Below are 22,597 nucleotides of genomic sequence, written 5' to 3' on the forward strand. Positions count from 1 at the left end.
TTCTTCTACACAATCCATAAATTATCCACAACATACATAATATTAGATCCTTGAGAACACTAACTATACTAGAATAAATAGCAAAAATAGGATTTCCTACCTAAAATTTTCCTAAAAATTCTAGGAAGTGTATAACATCATCACCCCATATTTAAGGAAACAATACTTGGATTCAAGATCTAGGAAGGAAAACAAAGCTTTTGAACCGATTAAAATGGAATTTTACCGAATATTTGTGATCTTGATGAAGGAATTGGCTATGGAAGCTCTTTGAACTCAAGGAAGAAGATCAAATATTTTTCCTCTCTCTCTTCCTCTCCAATATTTCGGCCAAAGAGGGGAAAAATGGAAAAAACAAAGCTTATATATTATTTCTTATAAGATAGGGATGAAACATGTGGTAAAGGAAGTGACACTTGTCACATTCTTGTGGTTCCAAAAATAAAAATCCTCCAACTTATCAGTTGTGGTCCAAACAGATAAAGTTTCGGTGGAAAATAATTTAAATAGGAATAATTTTGAAACCAAAAATTTATTCCAGACTAAAACTCAAAATTGGGCTAGGTTCAGTACACCGCGAAACATAGCGATGCTACGATCAAAACAATTTTTTTTTAATTAATTTTTTTTTCCGCTATGGCTAACTTAATTAAATAGGGGCTTTTAGTAAAACAAAATTTCGGGGTATTACATATTTATTTACCAAGTATTTTAGTAATATCATGGAAAAAAATAAAAAACAGTTTCATGTCAATCATATTAACTACTTAAAGATGATTTGTTGACAAAGAGGGTATTCAATTAAACAAAGAAATTGAAGCGGGAAACTACCCCGTAATATCTCTGGACTACATCACAGTGGTTCACTTTAAAGGTAAATCGTATTTCATTATTAAGATGATTTAAAATGTATAAATTTTTACTACCTTACTTAATCTTATTCCTTAAATAAACTAGGAATTTCTCTATCTACAACAACCCATTCAACAATAATGGTTGAACCAAAAATACCTCAGCAGAACACCTAAAGGACTGGTATGTTTTTATGTTGATAATAATATGTAAATGGCAATTAGATCATTATCTTACGTAGCTATATTTAAAACTCACTATTAAAAATATCAATGTAGGGCAATAGAACATCGTGACACACTTGACGCATTGAAAAAGATGTCGAAACTACAATAATGTTGCATTCAATCTTGCAAATCCAGAAAATGAATAAATTTCAAAAATAGTCACAGTTGCAATATTCATTGATCTTGTATGTAAAAATACCTATTGTGCATCCTTTAAATATATTAGAACTAATATGAATTTACAATTTATTTCATTTTAAAAACTCAACATGCTTGGATTAAAAGGAAAATCAACATCAATCTTGACAACAAAAATACTTAGTACATAGGAATCGCTGTTTAAAAAAAACGTTTATGCACAAAGTGACAAACTATTTAACTGCATGCATTGTGGTGATAAAGCAGTGAGTACTCCAAGATTAGTATCAATTCAACAAAAAAAAAAATTACAAAAAACACACACACAAATTTAAGTACTACGCTCATTCATACTAATTCCGAAAATATGAACTTCAAAATGAGCATGTGCGAAATGGATGTGGAAATTGTTGATGAAATCGGGGACATTACGGTATCAGTATTCGGACTACCTACATAGTCATTATTGTTACTATTAAATAAACAAGTTATGGAACTAGAACAAGAGATACTACTCATGAACCTTCTACAAATATAATAAATATTAATATTTTGTTCAATACTTTCACATGAGAATCTATGACACTACACATCTCACAACACATGAAACATGTACGGGGGGAAATTGTCACTGCCAAATATCAGCATGCGCTTGCAAGATCAAGAGTTCATAATACAACTAAGATCCAATTATATACACAACAAGGCAAATTCACAACTTCTTACACCATAATTTCATTGCATCAAGCTACTCTCTATGCTACCACTAGTAACCCAATTACACGTGACACACTACCAATAAAAAATAAAAAATAAATAAAAGAAAAGAAAAAAGAAGGATGACAAGTACTGAAGATGAAGACAATTACATTACTACCCAAAAGACAATTAAGAAGACTTACATAAATTCAAACTAAAAATGTATTTATTTAGACTAGCGTTTTTACAAAGTTGCAAACATTTATTTTAGTGACAATTATAATCAATCCCTCCTATATTATCTTCCATCCATATACTTTGAATTGTCAATTTAAATAATCAAATTCAACATTCAATTACCTATGCATGAACATATTATATAATTTTGCATTAATATACTTTGAAGTACTTATTTAAAAATATACATTTAGCATTATCTCATTCGCGCAATGCATGTGACAAACTCGTGTGTGTGTGTGTGTGTGTGTAGTGATGTTCCAATGAGAACTTGCAAATTTGTATATAAATGCACACAATCTAATATTCTAGTGCACAATAATACACAATCTACCTTGAAAAAGTTTGTGTGCATTTATGTAGACTATTGTGTGTCCAGTGCATTCATGTTGGTTGGCAAGTTCTCACGGGGAAATGTCCTCATGTCCTCACTACTACTAGTACTACTACAACATCTACTACAACTACTACAACATAAGTGTATTTTAGTCATTTTATCGTTTCTTACCTTTCAATTCCCTATACTCCTATTCCTGCATACCAAACACTGTAATTTCAATTCCTACTTTATTTATTGAATTGCAATTCCACCGAATTACAATTCTTTTCCCCCATAATTCCCTCCTCTCAACCAAACGCCCTGTAATTTATGAATAATGCTAGAGACTTCTAATATTTTTCCTCTCAAATCCATCTCTCTTGACATTGCAACATCTAATTGATAACTAAATTCTATTTTTGATAAGTAATGAGGTCAACTAATTCATGACACCCAATGAATGGAAGTCACATTATGAGGGAAAATATTGGAAGTGAAATTTTGAAAGGGAAGAAAGTATTTTCCTTAATGGGTTGCACTTGTATGAGACCGTCTTACGGGTCTTAATTCTTGAGACGCATTGGATCAACATAATTTGGGTTTTAAAAACCAACCAAAGACCAACTTATAACAATAAGTATGACCCAAATTATGTTGTCCGACCCATCTCACGGATTAAGACCTGTAAGACGGTCTCACACAAGTTTTTACCTTCCTATATATATATATATATAAGTTTTTACCTTCCTATATATATATATATATATATATATAGAGAGAGAGAGAGAGTCATGATCAGGTGCGGCCGTGCTCTCCCGTGCGGCCGTGCGGTTCACACCACTCAATGTTACGAAATACACCACTCAATGTTAAGAAACACACCACACAAATATGCACTATGGTGTGTTTCATTGTGTTTCATTGTGGTGTGTTTCTTAACATTGAGTGGTGTATTTCGTAACATTGAGTGGTGTGTGACCGCACGGGAGAGCACCGCTGCACGGGAGAGCACGTCCGCACCTGAAATTATTTCTATATATATATATATATATATAGAGAGAGAGAGAGAGAGTAGAGTTCAAGTGTGTCCGCACCTTAAAGTGCGGTCAGTGCGGTCGCACCACTAGGTATACAAATATACACCACCCAATGTTAGAAAATGCACAACAAAAATATGCACCATTAGATACGCATCACCAAAAAAACACACCACTAGATATATAATTATACACCACACAGTGTTCAAAAATGTATAATTAGGGGCAGGAAAGTTATGGTGTATTATTTTGGGTGTCTTGTGTGTTTTTGAGTGTTTTTGTACATTTTCATTGTTGTGCATTTTCCTAACACTAGTGGTGTATACCGCACCGACTGCACGAGAAGGCGCGACCACATTTTAGTATATATATATATAGGGTTGCACTCTCGTGCGTACTGTCGCCCAAGTAAGAAATAAGAACGCTTCACAGCCATCCACGTGTCCAGATCAACGAATCAGATGCAATTTTAAAAAAAAATACACGGTGACATTTTCATAAATAACTGGAACTTTGGTGCACCTTGTTTCACTTACAAATGCACATATTTTCACTTACAAGTGCAAGTAATTTAACTTTTTAATATTCATGTATCTATTTTCGCAAATATTTTCACTTACAAATGCAAGTAATTTACCTTGTTAATATTCATGCACCTGGTGCAACCTAGGTGGACCTAGTTATAACATTAGGTGCACCTAGTTATAACATTAGGTGCACTTAGTATTGATGCTCAGTGTACAATTCACTTGCACCTGTAATACATTTTACTTGCATCTGCAATACATTTTACTTGCACTTGTGCAAGTTTGTTAACATTCATGCACCTGGGTGCAACCTAGGTGCACCTAGTTATAGCACTAGGTGCACTTAGTATTAATGCTCATTGTACAATTTACTTGCACTTGTAATACATTTTACTTACACGTGTGCACCTATTTTCACTTAAAAGTGCAAGTAATTTACCTTGTTAACATTTATGCACCTAGGTGCACCTAGTTATAACATTACGTGCACCTAGTTACCTTAGGTGCAACTACATTCCAGACACATGGCGCGCTGCAATTCGTCCGCAGTTCTCTCCTGGGCGGCTACTACGCACCTAAACGCGATCCTAGATATATATATATATATATATATATATACACAATAATAAATGGATCAGGAAATATAATAATATAATAAAGAGCCTGCTGGCGCTGGCCGAGTCGTAAGCATTACAGTACAAAGATTTTGCCAAGTGTTTCTACTTGCTAATAATTAAGCTAGCCATCCAGCTCAAGAAAGCAGAAATAAAACTTGGTCTCCATTTCTCTCTTGCATACTCTTCCACATCTCTAAACCCAGAAGACAAGAAACCCAGAAGACCGGAGAAAGAAGAGAAAGACTTCTGTTCTAGCTTTTTCTTTTTCCTGGTAATTACTTATTAATTACTTTAATTTCTTCTAATCTTCTCCTTTATGCTTTTCTCATCTTTCTTTCAATTCTTTATATATGCATGCATGTATTCTGCAATCTGCATGCGTATGGTACATTTTTATTTGGTCTTACTTTCCTTTCAAGAAACCGCATTAAGATAAAATTAAAGCTAAGTTGGCTGGTTGTCACAACTCACAAGAAATATACAAGTTTGTATGGTGGAAATTTTACGTTATATTAGAAGTGGGAGACCGTTATCATTAATAATATCTCAAAATTCATGTTAAGAGGTAGTCTTTAGTTATCAACAACGTTGATAGTTTTGACTTGTTGGCTGTGGTTGAGAGGTCTTTGGTTTGAAATTAAGGGATGTTGATCCTAATTAATTAGAGTAATCTCGTGGGGGTATTATAGCTGCTCTAATTATTTAATCTTTAATGAGAAAATTGCATTTTTCGTCTTTATGTTATATGGTAATTGTAAAATTTTTTTATTTTTTAATGGAAAGAAACTTTAATTTTTTAATGTACATGAATTTGTAGTCCATGAATTGTTGCAAATTTTTTTTTTTTCGTGAAATAATGAATTGTTGCAATCTTATTTCAAGCAAAATAAATAAAATTTTTAGAGTGGAGTTGTTTCTAATATATCATTATCGTTTATTAGCAATAATTCATATGCAAAATATTGTGGTACAAGTAAGACAACCCATGGGGTTTTGCTTACCATTTTTAATATAATACTAGTATTTTCACCCGTGCGTTGCACGGAATGAATTTGTTATAATATTTTAAGAAATATTTGAATTGATATACAATTATATAAATTATAACATCGAATATGAGTATAAATAAGTGTATAAATGCAATTATAGTATGAGTCTTCCTTGCATGCAACAAATATCACAAAAATTCAGTGTTCTAAAATAAGTGTATAAATGCAATAGGTAGATAATTTACATTATTGCATCATATTCATTAATTTAATTACTTGTCGGTTAGTTATTGCAAGATCTTGAGGTACACTTATATTTTGATATTCAGTAAATATAACTATGTTAGAGAAAAAATTTACATGGGAGTAATGGGATAATCAGTTGAGTAATTGTTGGTTGACCGTAGAGCGTTGTGTTGGAGGAAGAAGATGATATATAGTGAAGATGATATTGCCCTTCACTATATATCTTCTTCCTTCAACACGTTGATATTCTCTGGACAAATAACTGTTGGAAAAAAATTAGCATAAAATGGCATTTTACTGGCAATATTGTGGTACAAATATATGTGGGGTCCACTTTCGATTTGGATCGGGTCAAAATGGATTCGTGTTCTTCGTAGTTAGACGAAAAGATTGATATATTGTACGCTCAAAACTGATAATGGATGAATGAGAAATTGGTTCTCAAAGTTGACCCATTTGAGTTAGAAAAATATAGAAAAAAACTTTTCAAGTAACTTTTGTTTTTATTAATAGTATAAATATAGATTACATTGCAGAGAAATATATATACTGAATTATTACCATTAGTAATTTTAGTCTAGAATTGTATTACGAATAGGAACGTAGGGAAGAATATATTTTATTAGGAATTCTATTTTAATTTACAATTGTATTAGGGATAGGAACTGTATTACCATATTTTATAATATTACGCAAACCATAATATTATAGGTCTGTTTTGGGCGGGAAGTTAAAACTGAGGATATTGTTTTTATTAATAGTATAGATTGCATTGCAGAGAAATATATATACTGAATTATTACCATTAGTAATTCTAGTCTAGAATTGTATTACGAATAGGAACGTAGGGAAGAATATATTTTATTAGGAATTCCATTTTAATTTACAATTGTATTAGGGATAGGAATTGTATTACCATATTTTACAATATTACGCAAACCATAGTATTATAGGTCTGTTTTGGGCAGGAAGTTAAAATTGAGGATATTGTTTTTATTAATAGTATAGATTGCATTACAGAGAAATATATATACTGAATTATTACCATTAGTAATTCTAGTCTAGAATTGTATTACGAATAGGAACGTAGGGAAGAATATATTTTATTAGGATTTCTATTTTAATTTACAATTGTATTAGGGATAGGAACTGTATTACCATATTTTACAATATTACGCAAACCATAATATTATAGGTCTGTTTTGGGCGGGAAGTTAAAACTGAGGATATTGTTTTTATTAATAGTATAGATTCGGTGCAGTGAGAAAAATTAAATTAACATACTTTATGTAATAGATCATATATACTACCTTCTTTAAAAATAAAAATAAAAATGGTGTAATAGAAGCTCTGAAATGAGTGGTCAAATAGATGGATCATAATTCCCATATTTGAAGGTTACAGGTTCAATTTTTGTCAATATTATCGCGCAATATCTTCTTAGTGTGATCTTCCTCTCATATGTAGTTTGCAAACTATTATGCAGGAATACAATGGACTATAAAGAATGTAATAAATTACATTAGATAATTTTTAATTTTTTAATCTTTTATAGAAATGAAAAATTATAATAATCCCTATCATGTATAATTTAAATTTGAAATCTCATCTTGAATAGCAACTTAATCACATAGCGTGTCATATTTTCTCATTTTGGAAGAGAGGAAAAATATATACTCCGTACAATTTATTATCATCTTGATCCTTTCATCTGTGCATGGCAAGAGGGGATCTACAATGGGAACAATGGGACAGTTTCTCCCCCCACCCCCTCACCCATCCCCACCCTTTATATATATCTATATGTGTGTGTGTGTATATATATATACATACACACACACACATAGCAATAATGTATACATAAAATTAAATCTAAAACCAAAGATCTTGTGGTCTAGTGGCACCCAGTTGTACCCCACATGGGAGAGGGTGGGTTTGAGCCTCAGTGAGGGCGATATTGGCTCTTTGTGCTTCATTTGGTTGCGAAAGTAGTTACGAACAGATACTATAAGTTTATATTTCAAATAAATTACATCCTTTAACCCTTTCCAATAAAAACTCTTTTGGTCTTTTCTTTACAATATGTTTGGTGGTTGTAATTTCAATTTGATGTGTGTGTGTTTGAACATTAATTAAGTTCTGTATGAACTATAAACATTTTTTTTAACTTTATATATTTTCAAATATATGTTCTAACTTTATATTTTCTTAAAATATATTGGTTTCATTATTTTATATTTTAATATGTAAACAAACCTATTTAAATTTAAAACTATTTAAATTTTATATATGAATATGTCCTTTTTACATTTATCAGCTTATCAATGCAAAAAGTTAATTTTACCAAACACTTTTAAGCATAACAGTTAGCTTAATAGTTTTTCAGATTTCAACTTCTAGCTTATGACCCTGTTTGGTAAATGGCTGTTGGCTGATTAGGTTGGTTGTTTGGGTTAGAATGAATGATTTGTTGATAATATTAGCTGATTGTAGAAAGTTGTTTGATAAATTAGTTGTTAGCTGATAGCTGTTTGGTATAATTTCTTTTCTCAAAAAGCTAATTGAAAAGGCTGTTTTGAGTAACCTTTTGAATTTTAGCATTTTGGAGTTACAAAAAGCTTATTAATCAAACAACTAATAGTGGTCAAATAAGTCAAAATTGGCTGATAGGCTGATTATTTACCAAACAAGACCTATATCTTTTCAGTTTTCAGCTTTCGGCTACCATTTCAGCTAGGTTTGTTAAACATAGCCAGCTTCTCTTCTTTATTTTAATTCTTTCATCATTTTTCGCATGTATTTTGTATGTGAACCTTATTATGAGTGTTTGATATTTTGTCATTGTTATTTCTAAAATCATTTAAACTTTGCTCCCACTCAAATAATTTTCTCGATGGATCGGGCTCCAAGTGCATGGTATTTGACTATGTCTCTCCGTACATATATTTCTACGTACTTTATCAAAAGTCAAAACACCCTAGCTAGCTAGCTTGGGTTAGTTGTTCATTTTGGTACGCAGGGGCTTGAATTATTTTATTACTTCTTCAAATCTCATGAGTTTACACATTCAACTAACACCTCTACTAAAATCACTATAGGTAATTTATAGGGATAAAGTACCTATAAATTATATTATAGAAAGTATTTGATATCTCAAACACCTCTTATTTTAATGTTATTATGTCTATAAAAGAATTTTGGAAAAAATATTCACTTTTTTCTTTATTGTTTTCAACTACTACTTTATACAACTAAAGTATAGTACTCTTGTCCTTCTAGACATTTTGAGGCACCATTGTATGAGGTATTGAAATTTTTTAATTTGCTAAATGATGATATCTAGCTATATGTTGAAACTCATAGCTTAGTTAGACTAACACACCAGTTAAACTCAACTTTAGATTTCTTTTGTTAGGCCAACTCAGAAGAGAGTGAGAAAATTGAAAAATAATAATAGTAGGGTGACGTGCCCCCGGGCTCTGTTTATGTGCTAGACGCAGTGTTAGGCGTCGGTCAAGTTGGTTGTGTTTAGTCCCAGCTTGATTCGAGACATGGCGTTGTGGCTTACCATGAAAAGATGTGGTTAAATAGTTAATGTTCACCTAGCTACTTACCACCAATTGGTTTTAAGTAGGATATGAGAACCAGATAGGCAAAGAACTTTGTGATTAAGTGTGCTTGACTTATTCAAGTATAATCATGTAGCGTTGAGATCCATCATTCAGCTAATTTGTTTAATGCATAATATAATGCTTTTTCTTCTCAAAAAATAATAATATAATGATTAAATTCAAATGTTCAAAGGATATTTTAACTGTTTAATTTTCACCGAATCATAATTCACAAATCATTGATTATGAAGTCTTATCTGAGAACTTGATATAGTAGAAAATGTTATTACCTACTACTTTATAAATTGATCTATTAACTAACCTTATCACCTAGAGTATCCATACATGCATCATTTTCCATGAGTTTGAAAAGGACAAATTCAAGTATCTTAAGTTTATTTATCTAAAAAAAAAATAGAGAAAAGAAACAGTCCAACTCCTTTGAAAGTACTGAAAAACATTAAAGACAACATATCACACTATTGACAAATTAAATCATTCCCAAAGAAAAACGGTTTCGGTCCTGTTTTGTAACATAATTAGCTTATGAGTCAATTTAATTTATTTGACCACTACTATTAAGCTGTTTGACTTGGTTAAACATTCAATATAAGTGTTTGATTAATTAGCTAGCTTTTTGTAATAGTTTATTTCTTCAAAATGCTAAAATTTCAAAAGTTGTTCAGTAGTTTTTTTGAAAAACTTTTTGAAAAAGTCATTTTGCATGTAATCAGCTAACAACTATTTACCGAACACTCTTTTTGTCTCTAAGTATTTTTTTTTCAAATAGTTAAACTGTTAAAGCATATTGACAATGAAATTTAAATGCTCCATTAAAGGTGGTTTTCCAAAAAAAAAATGTTCCATTAATAAAACAAGTTTGGCATTGAATGCATGCCTAATTTTATCTAAATACCCCTAAACTAATGGGTTTTAACCAAATTAATTAAATGACTGAAATTACTACTTTTTAGTGTGTAAAAAAATATCATTTTCATTTCATTGATTACGAAAATATTCGTAGCCCCTATTCGAAGATGTGTTTCGGGTGAAACACTGAAATCCGTCTTGTTGACCAATTGTCCGATTAATGCGATTGAAGTTTTCGAATATTATTTTGGCAAAAGGGTCAAATAGGCCCATGTACTACCATTGATTGTTCATCTAGCACCATGAACTAAAATATGGTCCATCTAAGCCATTATACTCTTAATAATTTTTCATCTAGCATTTTTAGCCTATTTCTAACAAGTTACCCATCTAATTTGATGACATGGAAAAATAAAATTAGAAAAAATGATGACATGTTATTTATGTGGATGTTTTGGATGATTTCTACCCTATTTCATTAATGAAAAAAATAATTTCTTGCAATGAAATAGAGTAGAAATCAAAATTGTTATATAAAGTTTTAAGAATTAATATCACTTTTGGTCCCACGACTTTTGAGTTTTATCAATTTTGGTGCACAACTTTAAATTTTTTCAATTTTGTTCCCTAACTTTATAATTTTTATCAGTTTTGGTCCTTCTGGCCAAATTGACGGTGAAATGTTGTCGAATTTTATATTTTAAGTGTAAAATCGTCATCTCAATGAAACGTCTTCATTATCTAAACAAAATCACTGTAAAATCATATTTATAGGTGTTTTATCGGCGCAAATAATGGGGAAGACAGACAGAAACTAGATAGAGATCTATGAGATTTATAGCATCGACGATTGACAAATCCTTATTTTTCTCTTAATATGATTTTTCTTTTGTTTAGATATTGAAAATCTTTCTTTGGGATAATGATTTTGTCCTTAAAATATAAAATTCTGCAACATTTTGCCATCAATTTGGCTGGACGGACCAAAACTGATAAAAATAACAAAGTTAGGTACCAAAATTGAAAAAATTTAAAGTTGTGCACCAAAAGTGATAAGACCTCAAAAGTCGTGGGACAAAAAATGATATTAGTTCAAGTTTTAACTACAGTGTATGTATAGCAGGGTATTCACTATCGTTCGGCAATTAGATTTCATGGAAATCGATATATGAAAATTAAATTATTTTTATAATAACTTAAGATATTGTATTAGGTAAATTTTATTTTATTTTAAAAATAAATTAATATTTTTGGATTTTTGGATAATTGAATAACTTAAGATATTTTATTTTTGGATGATTTCTTGCAATGAAATAGGGCAGAGATCAAAGTTGCTATATAAAGTTTCAACTATAGTGTACTGTGTATGTATAGCGGACTATTCAATGTCGTTCAACAATGAGATACCATTAAAATCGATATATGAAAATTAAATTATTTTTTAAAAATAATAAAATTTACCCAATACAATATCTTAAGTTATTATATTTAATTTTCATATATCGATTTTCATGGAATTTCATTGACGAACAATTTTGAATACCGTACCCCACTATACATACACAGTAGTGCAGTACACTGTAGTTAAAACATTATATAACAACTTTGATTTGTACCATATTTCATTGCAAGATATCATTTTCTTCATTAATGAAATAAGGTAAAATCATCCAAAACATCCACATAAATAACATGTCATCATTTTTTCTAATTTTATTTTTCCATGTCATCAAATTAGATGGGTAACTTGTTAGAAATAGGCTAAAAATGCTAGATGAAAAATTATTAAGAGTATAATGGCCTAGATGGACCATATTTTAATGGTAGTACATGGGTCTATTTGACCCTTTTGCCTATTATTTTTGTTTCTATTGATTGTCTTTATTGTTATTCTTTCCTTCATAATTAAAGCACAAATTTAATGACGAACTTTAATGCATATTTCTTTAAAATTTTAAATTATTAATAACTTTCTTATTTATATCAGCTTTAATTTAGATTAAAATTTGATCAAACTTATTCATAAATCATTGAAAATGACCCTAAAATTTTTTTTAATGAAAAAAAAAAACAAAAAAAAGTGGGAAGGTATTCGGTGTATGACAGTATGTATATACGCGTAACGCGTAGACTGATTATAATGCACCCCGACACGCAGTTCATACACGTAGACTTTGTATGTATATGTGTGTCTATATATATAACAGTTGTTGTCTTCTTTATCTCACACTTATATTAATGTTTGTTATATATTTTTGTGCACAGAGGTTCAGAGAGTAGAATGGGTGATCGAGTGCATCCTCGTGACTCACCGCCGGCGAGTTTACCGGTGTCTTCGAACAATTCCGGTGAAGCGGTAGGGCAGCCTGCGAAGCCGCAGTGCCCAGCCCCTGCCAAGCCGGTTCCGCCGCCGGGGACTTACGTCGTCCAAGTCCCCAAGGACCAAATCTACCGTTATCCTCCGCCGGAAAATGCTCGCCGCTTCAATGCACTGAGCAAGCGGAAGCCTCGCAGGAGTTGCTGCTGCCGTTGCCTCTGCTATACTCTCTTTCTGCTCGTAGCCCTCATCGTCGCCCTCGGCGTCGCCGCCGGAGTCCTCTACCTCGTCTTCCGCCCAGAATCGCCCAAGTACACCGTGTCTAGCATCGCGATTAAAGGCCTCAACCTGACGTCACCCTCCCCGATTTCGCCTGAATTTGACGTCACCATCCGAGCCGAAAACCCTAACGACAAGATCGGGATTTACTACCGGAAAGGAAGCTCCGTTACCGTTTTCCACTCCGACGTCAAACTTTGTGAGGGTGCATTGCCGACGTTTTACCAGCCGTCAAATAACGTGACGGTATTCCCTACGGCGTTGAAGGGGTCAAACGTCGCGCTGGGTAGCGCCGTTAAGTCGGTCCTAGCGAATCAGCAGCGCCAAGGGGGAGTGCCGTTTAGGTTGAACATAAAAGCGCCCGTTAAGATTAAGATTGGTGCCGTTAAGACGTGGAAAATCACCGTTAAGGTTAAGTGTGACGTCACGGTGGATGCTTTGACTGAGAAATCCAATGTTATATCGAAGGATTGCAAGTATAGTGCGAGGCCATGGTAGTGAGATCAGCATTTTTCATTTTAAATTTTATTTTTATAGTTGTGAATTATATACAGACCCTAATACATAGAATATAGTCTTTTGTGAAATTACGGATGTACGCATATAATATTGACACAAATAAAATAAAAATATTAAATAATAATCGGGAAATTATTTCACGTTCGTATCATGTCAACAAATTATAGAGAAGCTTTTGTACTAGTAAGTTGGAATAATTGTATAGTATATCAGAAATATTCAGAATTAGATAAATATATATTTTTTGATGCAAGAGATAGGGAAATATATATTTTTTGATTCAATTAATGGATTCAATGAAATCATATTAAAATTTAATATTTTGGTGTTTTTAAAATAAAAATGTATAATTTGGAACTGGAAGTAGAAGTATGACACAATTTTTTAAGTGTGACAATTAATTGGAAAGAAAAATGCTATTTATTCCTACAAATGACACTCGCAAACTACGATGTTAACAAGTTTTTTTAATAGACTTGTTTTCTCTCTTTTTTCTTTTTCTTTTTATTTTAAATATCAACCTATTAGAACTTACCACATGGAGTGTGGTAAGTTTTTGAGTGGTAAGACTTCAAAATATTCCCCGAGTAAATCTGCTGCACTCGTATCATACTCTTGGTCGACATCCAGTCCGGTCACCAAGAGGAATCATTCCCGACTTTTACTAATCAAATTCTTGGCCTCCCCGACCTAAAACGATACCTGAGCCAGCCGAGCGCGACAATAGCCCTACACTTTGTGAAGGCCAATCACGATAAGTTCAGGTCGGGACTGTCATCTCAGTCATGGTCACTTTCGGATTTCGACTTAGATTACAAGTTTTAACTCAACCCCGCTCTAGTGGGCGCTCAGGAATCTTGATACACGTGGTTGTCGAGGCGCTACTCCGAGCTTGCCAGCTACATGCACAACACGTGTTGGATATACGGAAAGCCCGACATGTGTTTCATTTCTCCTCCCTATAAATACCGCATTTATGGCGAGGGGGAGGAAGGGGGATTGATTTGGCACTTTCTACCTTCTTCTACCTACCATAATATAGCCTGGGATTATGAAAAGATCCATTCGCAATCCGACCTCGTCACTTACACATATTTGTGGGAATCATTGTTTTTAGCACCGTCGGGCATCTAACATTCCTCGATTGAAAATGCTCGACAATTACCATTACACTTTTTTTTTTCTTACAAACAAAACAAATCTGTTATGGGGTTGATATTGATCCACAAAGAAACTGGTACTATATATGATTCTCTTTTATCTGTAGCTAAATTTGTCCTACAAAATTCATCAGCTGTCTACACATAAAATGACTATACTGAACTCTTTTATTTTATTTCAATTTTCAACCAATCTTTTCTAAAGCTAAAACCTCTAATGAATTTACTTCTTTCAATTCATTTCACCTCTGTACACAGTTGCTGATTGCTCTTTCTTTCTTGTAGTCACTGCTTCAATATAATACACACAATTACTGTGTTCTTCAAGAATATGAAGCCATTTCAGATTTTGAGATAACTATTGCTCTGTTGACCTCACCTGTGCATAGCTTTTTTTCGCTTTTTCAGTAGAATTTTGGAGCTCGGCAAACTTCTTCACAGAAGACTCCGCGAAGTTGTTTAACTTACCAAGGAAAACAGCCATGCTCGTACGGAAGTGATCATACCCCATTACCCAGTCCTCCAAAGCCTCGTCTCTCAGTGGTGGTGGGATGCCTAGATCGCTATTGGCACCGCTTTGCCAGTCCCTTGAACGAGGATGCCTCACGCCCTTTCCTTTGGTTTTCTCTTGCCGAGGTAAGAAATGTGTGATTTCTGCTGCTAAATCCTTCATAGCATCTGTCACTTCTTTAGTAGGCAAAGCGGTGAACATGTCTAACCACACACCACATATCATGTATATGGGCGGGCCATAGTATCTGAGCAGCGGTTGTTGTGGTGGCCTTCTTTTTCTCCTGGACGATTGCTCTTTAAGGGAAACGCACTTCAAAAGCCACTTGTTTATAGCTTCGACATATGTTTTCTGGGCACCAATCCACTTTGTAAAGCTAGATGATAGGGATATCAACTCGTTTTCAAGATGGATGGTAATTTGGCGGCGAGACTCTGAGTTATTCATCGAGAGCTTCATGTTTCCAGGTGAATGTGCTATTGAAAGGATATGGAGCTGAATCTCATGGCAATTCAGCATTTCCTCCCACATCTTCCTTAATCTGTGATATGCAAGGAAGGTAGCATAGATGAAAATTACCGCAATTTTTTTTCTTATGTTAAAAAAAAAAAACTCGTGAAATAACCTCTACAGATTAATATTTTTAATTTTCACCATAAGTTTCATTGAAAATTGTCTGCATTATTTACTCCAGAGAACACGCTATGTAACTTAATTAAGGAGTGTTGAAAAACAGTGAATAGAAGAAGGTGCATACCCTTCAATCAATTCCTCCAGTTGAGGCTGAAGTTCTTCATCCCTTAACTCCTCGATTTTCCTTGAGATAGAGTTTATTCTGTGAATTGCAACACCAATTCTCGAATGCAGATCCTTCATAACAGCTCGTATTCTATCAATTTTATATTGGCTTTGTCCCGAAGATTCTAGCTGTCTGAGCAGCTTCCGTTTTGCATCATATTCGCTTCGAAGAATCTCACAAGCCTGAAATCATGAAATATAATAGCATCTTTTGTGTGTCATCATCTGAAATCGGAAAGCATCACACTCCAATAAATCTATGGACGCAATGATAAAACTTAAAAGAAACAAATATGAAATACACACACACAAAACATATTATGTGGACAGGCAAACGGGAAACGGCTAGTTGTAAGTTGTAACAAAATCTGTAGAAAGGGATCAAAAGCAAAAGATGATTGAGATGAAAGGGCTACTTTTTTTTTTTTTCTTTTTTTGAAAAGTTCACCTTTTCAGATCGACCTACAGAAGCCAATTGAAGTTTTTCTTAGTCAACCGCAAGTCTAATTGGAGTATCTGTCCTATGTATATAAGACTTACAACGAAGCCTATTGAAGAGTCGCATTCACATTAAGAGAAAAAAGGACTAAAAAGGAACCACAGCCCGGGGGGTTAATCTAAGTAAAGAGCTCAACAAAAAATCCCAGCCCAAAACCAATTCAATAGACGGACCTCAGATGTAGTTATTGCCACGGGATGTTGATTTTTAAACATCAACAATTGGCTCTGTTTTCAACAGGGAAAAAATAAACTACATTCAAATAATACCTAACTTCACATACATAGGAGTGCATAACTAACACGTATATACCTTGACTTCGTCATAGAGTTTCTTCTCCCAAGCATGTAGCCGATCTAAAGTAGAGGCATGACTTCCTGAGTTCATACAAAAGTTATCGAAAAGATTGGTGGAGGAGTCATCAATATTGTCAGTTGAGTTCGCACCCAACAGATTTCTGGATGAAGAAGAAATTGATGATGTGCGGTGCCATGTCAGGTACTTTGGGGAAGTTTGAGGAGGCTCCGGCTCTGAACAGAGGAAAATGAATTCAATTGGACATTTGGGAAAACAATTGCAAACATAAACAATACTACTCTATTCACAATCATATTTCCAAGAAAATGTAAATTCAAAAGTAGCATCATGCCTACGCGTATAAGAAAATTAGGAGGCCTACCTTCTGGAACTTGGCTCGGATCCTTACCGCAAGCGAAACATGACATTAACAGTGTCTTGGCAATTGAACCTCCTATAAAAGGCAGATATCTTCAATCAAAAATATGAATTACAGACCAGATTGCTTGCACTAGGAAATAAGTAATTTAGGATTTCTTCAAGAAAAAAAAAAACAAAAATACTTGTGTAAAGAAGCTTTATATTCTGCTTCATTGGCATTACTATGAAGGGTTGCCAAGAGAGAGGGAGAGACAGAGAAAAAGAGATTACTTCCTGCACCGGGAACAATAGGGCGAAAGTTAATTTTATTTGCTTCCAGCATCTGGGGTACCTCTCTTCCTGATTCTGATGCTTTCATGAAGAGTTGTTCAATATCTTTCATGCTAGAAAAGAAGTCCTTAGGTGCAACCTTATTTTCAACATCGTATTCTTTTACCGGGGTCTTTACATCATGCGCAACAGCAACTCCTGACAGTGCAGGTTTTAATGGTGACAAATTAGGGGTCTTCAATTCTGATGTTACAGCTTCATCAGCACTCATAGCAGGAGACTCCTTACTCGAAATATGATCTTTTGTCCTGTTGTTAACATTAACAAACCTTTGAACCAGTGTTTCTGCAGATGGATCATCGAACTCATCATCAGACTCCTGCCGCGATGAATCTCTTCCAGGAGAGGAGTTGTTGTGCCTCTCATCTTCTGATAGAGGAACTCCATCGTCCTCCTCCCTATTCTCGGTCCTCCCTTCTTGTCCATCACTCGCTTGTCCAAGACCAAAAAAATCCCAAGGAGGGGTTTCATACGAGACAGGAGTATCAAACGGTGATGCTTCATGCCTTCCAGGTGTGGAGTTCTGAGGGGTGCCTGAAGTAACTGAGACCGTAACTGGAACAGCAGGTTTTTCTTCAACTTTTCTCGAGAACGTTCCTCCAAATTTCATGTGATTTACATGGGATGTCACGTATGGTGGAGGAGACGGCAACACATTCTCACCGAGATCAACATTGTGTGCTTTAGACACCGAAGAGAATGAGAACTGGGAAAGGGATCTTTCAGTCAATGCAAACAGTTCAGGTGTGGCACTAGTGGAAGTATAGATTGAAGATTCAATTGGAGCTTCAGGTTCAACAAATTTCCTCAGAGCAATTCCTGTGATTTTCAATGCCTCTATATAAGCAACATGAGTTGCTGCTAAAGAACACCTGCCATCAAGTGCTTGTCTAACAAATTTTTTCCTTTCTCGGCAAATCTGTAAGGCTTTATCTTCTTCAACCCTAGAATTAGCAGCCCCCATTAAAGTGATTAATTCATCTACCAAATCAATAAAATTTTCAAGTTCCCCAGGGCTCTGTCACAAAATTCAACAACACAAACATCAACCATATGCATTACAGGGCTAAAACCCAAACACAAAGAACCAAAATAAGCAGTAAAATCATTAGACGGAGATTAATGATCCAACCAAGAACTGAGCAAAACATAGTCGAACCCAAAATCAGACATGAAAAAGCAATAACACAGATAAGGATATTAGCACAGGAACAGGGAGAAAACTGGACAAACTTCCCAATTTGAACAATATTAGCCCAAATTCAACACCACCCACAAGAGATACATCCAAAAAAATTGAATAAGAGCTAAACACCTAATACTTAAATAAGAAAAAAATATATATGGAAAATTAAAGCACCAAAGAAGGTAAAGAGAGTCTGAGTTCAGTTTTGGTGGTAGTACCTAAAGGATGAAACTGGCCTTGGAAAAGTCAATCTGGAGAAAAATCCTGGAATTCAGTGAAGATCCCCGTACTAAACAGAATGGCCAACTGGGCAGCCGACCAGAATTATTAATTGTAGCTAAGAGAGAGAGAGAGAGAGAGACAAGGGGTAAATGAAATATTTAGAGATATGGGCTTGTATCTATACAAGTAAACGATGTGTCAGAGAGAGAGAGAGAGAGAGAGAGAGAGAGAGAGAGGGGGAGAGAGATTCCATGCAGAAGAGAAAAACAGATGCAGAGAAAGACAAAGGAGGAGGAGGTGATGGCTGATGTGCTGGCGCCGTGGGCCCCACTCTCCCGTTTTACATTTCGCAGGAAGTTGAAGCTTCTCAAAAGTGTGTGATCACTCATCAGATCATCTCTTTCTGTACCTTTTTTTTTTTTTTTTTGAGTTTTGACCCAAACAAAAAATATAAAAACTTTTTTAAAAAATAAAAAAAATAAAAAATAAAAGACTTTAAAAAAAAAATATTTATTTGTGTTTAAATTTGGAAACAACTGCGACGAATGATGAGGGAAGATACCGCGTTACGGTTACGCAGTCGTGGAGTTTGGAAACCTTCTGCGGAATATTTAATAATTAGTATTATCTCCATGTGATGCACCGTAAAAATTTTAGAAGTGTTATTTTGATGTTATGGTTCGAAATAGATATAGTTGAATTGAAAATGTAAATATAACTGTACAATGTAATATTTTATTTTTTAAAAAAATTTATTATGTAATTATAATAATTTAAGAAAACAATATATCATAATAATAACAATAATTAGAAAATATAAATAGCACAAATGATTTAATAAACAATTGACATTTAAATTATATTACAAATTACTCCATCGGTCCCATTTTACCTGTCATATTTAGGTCAAATCAACTCCTTCTTTATTACTTTTTTTAATAATTTTTTTTTATTTTTAAATTTAATTTTTTATGTTTAATAGTACTTTTAATGTAGTTTCTAAATATATAAATTTTATATATTAATATTAAACTTAATATTATAAAAAATTAGATTAAAAATAACTTCAGTCAAGTCTCGTTAAACAATTCAGACAACCAAAAATGAAACGGATGTAATATTAAAAACTTTATTGTAATAATAACAGTTTTAGTTGTACTCAAAGATTCTACATTATTCTCACAAAATCTAAAATTTTAAACCCCTTGAATTACTTATCTTTGAAATTGCTAGGTACATACATTTGTTCATTATTAAACACAAACTTCATAAACAAACCAAATAGAGTTGTAATTATGTATGTTATATTTAAATTTTTTATGTTAAACCTTTACTTTTGAATTAAAATTATGTATTTATACAATACTAACTTTTAAAGTTTGTTTTTTAAAAAAAACTTTTAAAGTTTAGGGTGTATTTGGTTCGCACATGCGAATCGGAATCGTTATGGGTATCAAATTTTGGTAAGGGTAATGCGTTTTGGTGAAATATTTTGCATGTTTGGTAGTAGAGTGGAATAAGAATAATTATTAATAGTTGGGAAAGAAAGGAGAAAGGGGAATGAAACCCTTATTTAATTAGAGTATGTATTTTTCAATTAATGAGGTATTCCAAACCCATAGTAGTATTCAAAAAACCTATCAACCAAACAATAACAATCACTTTAATATCCACACTTTATGCCTAAACCCCCAACCAAACTGATCCTTAATATAATTTTAGGATTTAATGAATTTATAAATTCATAGATTTATTGTGTTATTTTTTTTTAACGAATTAAATTGAAAAAAAAAACTCAAAAATGTATTTATAAGTTAATTGATAATTTTTAATAGTTTCAACTTTAAATATTAATAACTATTAATCACCATCACCATTACGATTTCTTAATTTTCTAAATAATAATAAAAAGATTAAAAAAAAACCATAATAGTATATATACGATTTTCTAACGCCAACACTAATGCAAACGCCAATGACAATGCTAATGGGAACGTGAATGAAAACGCTAACGGCAACGTGATCGTGATTGCTCCTCAGGATGTAGAATATAGGTTATAAAATTGCAAATATAGAATTTTAAAATTATAAACATAGAGTTTTAAAATTGTGAACATGGACCGGGGTCCACCTTATAAAGGTGGGCCCAGGTCAATGGCATAACAACAGTAAAACACACCACTCCTATCACATTGTTGGGGTTAAATAGTAATAATCCATGAAATAAGTGCTAATATAAAGAGATCTTTTTAAATTGCACGTTGACTCCTTTACGTTTTGTTATTTACAGTCTCAAGCTCAATAGGCTTTCATGGTAGTTAAATTTTGCAATCAAGTTAATACCAGCCAATGTTATTCGAGTTTGATAGTTTTGTCACGTATAGTCCTAAACTTTCAATTTATCCATATGTTGTCCACCGACTTTCAAAATTTAACCTTCTGCAGTCATCCTGTTACTTTTTCCGTTTGCACCATGAAAACCAGGGGTAAAAGCGTACTTTCTCTTTGTTTATTAATTTTTAAGGCAAAAAATACATATTATTATAAGAATATCCGCCATTGAACCCAATTTTCCATCCCCTATGCATATCCATAATCTCCAAATTTCCCATATAAAAACCATGCCTCATTCTGTTCTCCTTTTCTTCCTCGTCTTCTTCATTTATCTCCCGCCACTCGCTCTCGCTGAGGTCCGGTTCTTGCAGGTTTGCTCTGACAACAAACCCGTAATCCTATTCGACGAATTCGGGTTCACCCATCGTGGGCGTCTCCAACTGAACGTTTCCAAGATTAGCTTCGACGACCCCCACAACTTGGACCTTACCAGACTCGCGTTCTTCCTCTGCACCTTGGAATCTTGGATGCAGATTCTTCAGCAGATCGATGACGCCGGGATCACTTACGTTCTTAAGTCCGATTCCACGATAATTCCTCCTTTGACAAGCTGTATATCGTGTCTGACCCCATTCTCATCTTTGCGAATTGTTTGCCTCAGGTCGCGATGTCGATAGACGTTTGATCTGCGATGTACAATTTTGAAGGAAAATCGGGCAATAAACGTGACTATCTCCCTGCCGGCAAAACCATTTTATCCAGGGTTTATTTTATTTTCTCCCTCGTTTATTTTGGATTATTGGCTGGTGTTTGGATATGTGTTGTACAATAAGCGTTTAACGACTTTCTGCATTCATTTCTTCATGCTTTTGGTGGTAATCTTGAAAGCCTTAAACTTGCTCTGTGAAGTTGAGGATAAATCGTATATTAAACGGAAGAGAATTTGTATTTAGAATTAGTATATTTAGGATAAATCATATAAAAGTATATGTAGAACTACTCCAAATATGTATTTTTCGCCTTAAAATGAATAAACAAAGAGAAAATACGCTTTTACCCCTAATCTACATGATGCACACGGAAGAAAGTGACGGGAGGCGGAAGAAGGTAAGATTTTGAAAGTCGAAGAACCATAAATAGGTAAATTGATAGTTTAGAACTATATGTGACAAAATCACCAAACTCGAGAAACCTTGGCTGGTATTAACTCTTTCACAATCTATTTCGTCAATTGTTATACCATGGATCAAGGTTCATATTACATTGTGAATCTTGATACAAAAATTTTATACCTTAACTAACACATTTTAAATATACAATTAAGAATTTTTATAGATGTAAATAAATAACTTGATATTGTGTGTAACTAAGATACACAAATGTGAAAGTTATTTT

The 22,597-nt window shown here is 33.4% G+C and overlaps 2 protein-coding genes across 2 annotated transcripts; one reads left to right on the top strand and one right to left on the bottom strand.

Annotated features, from left to right (window-relative positions):
• The first annotated feature begins 12,592 nt into the window (after positions 1-12,592).
• Positions 12,593-13,632, top strand: LOC116003798 (NDR1/HIN1-like protein 13). The gene has a single exon (XM_031243736.1). The coding sequence runs from the start codon at positions 12,651-12,653 to the stop codon at positions 13,461-13,463; it is 813 nt and encodes a 270-aa protein (XP_031099596.1). The 5' UTR covers positions 12,593-12,650; the 3' UTR covers positions 13,464-13,632.
• A 1,070-nt stretch (positions 13,633-14,702) lies between these two features.
• LOC116004595 (nitrate regulatory gene2 protein) lies at positions 14,703-19,117 on the bottom strand. Its single transcript, XM_031244709.1, has 6 exons — positions 18,865-19,117; positions 17,401-18,478; positions 17,132-17,203; positions 16,765-16,982; positions 15,913-16,136; positions 14,703-15,696 (listed from the first exon to the last, which is right to left on the bottom strand). The coding sequence occupies exons 2-6, from the start codon at positions 18,422-18,424 to the stop codon at positions 15,003-15,005; spliced, it is 2,232 nt and encodes a 743-aa protein (XP_031100569.1). The 5' UTR covers positions 18,425-18,478; positions 18,865-19,117; the 3' UTR covers positions 14,703-15,002.
• Positions 19,118-22,597: the final 3,480 nt, after the last annotated feature.

The sequence above is a fragment of the Ipomoea triloba genome, chromosome 14 (assembly GCF_003576645.1).
Source record: "Ipomoea triloba cultivar NCNSP0323 chromosome 14, ASM357664v1".
Classification (NCBI taxonomy): Eukaryota; Viridiplantae; Streptophyta; class Magnoliopsida; order Solanales; family Convolvulaceae; genus Ipomoea; species Ipomoea triloba.

Excerpts from the sequence above, each read along its gene's own strand:
- LOC116003798 (XM_031243736.1), top strand. The coding sequence starts at position 12,651 with ATGGGTGATCGAGTGCATCCTCGTGACTCACCGCCGGCGAGTTTACCG.
- LOC116004595 (XM_031244709.1), bottom strand. The coding sequence starts at position 18,424 with ATGGGGGCTGCTAATTCTAGGGTTGAAGAAGATAAAGCCTTACAGATT. Across the intron at positions 17,204-17,400 it reads TATTGTTCCCGGTGCAGGAA|GAGGTTCAATTGCCAAGACA; the intron begins GTAATCTCTTTT and ends TGCCTTTTATAG. Across the intron at positions 15,697-15,912 it reads CTGGAGGAATTGATTGAAGG|ATTAAGGAAGATGTGGGAGG; the intron begins GTATGCACCTTC and ends TGCATATCACAG.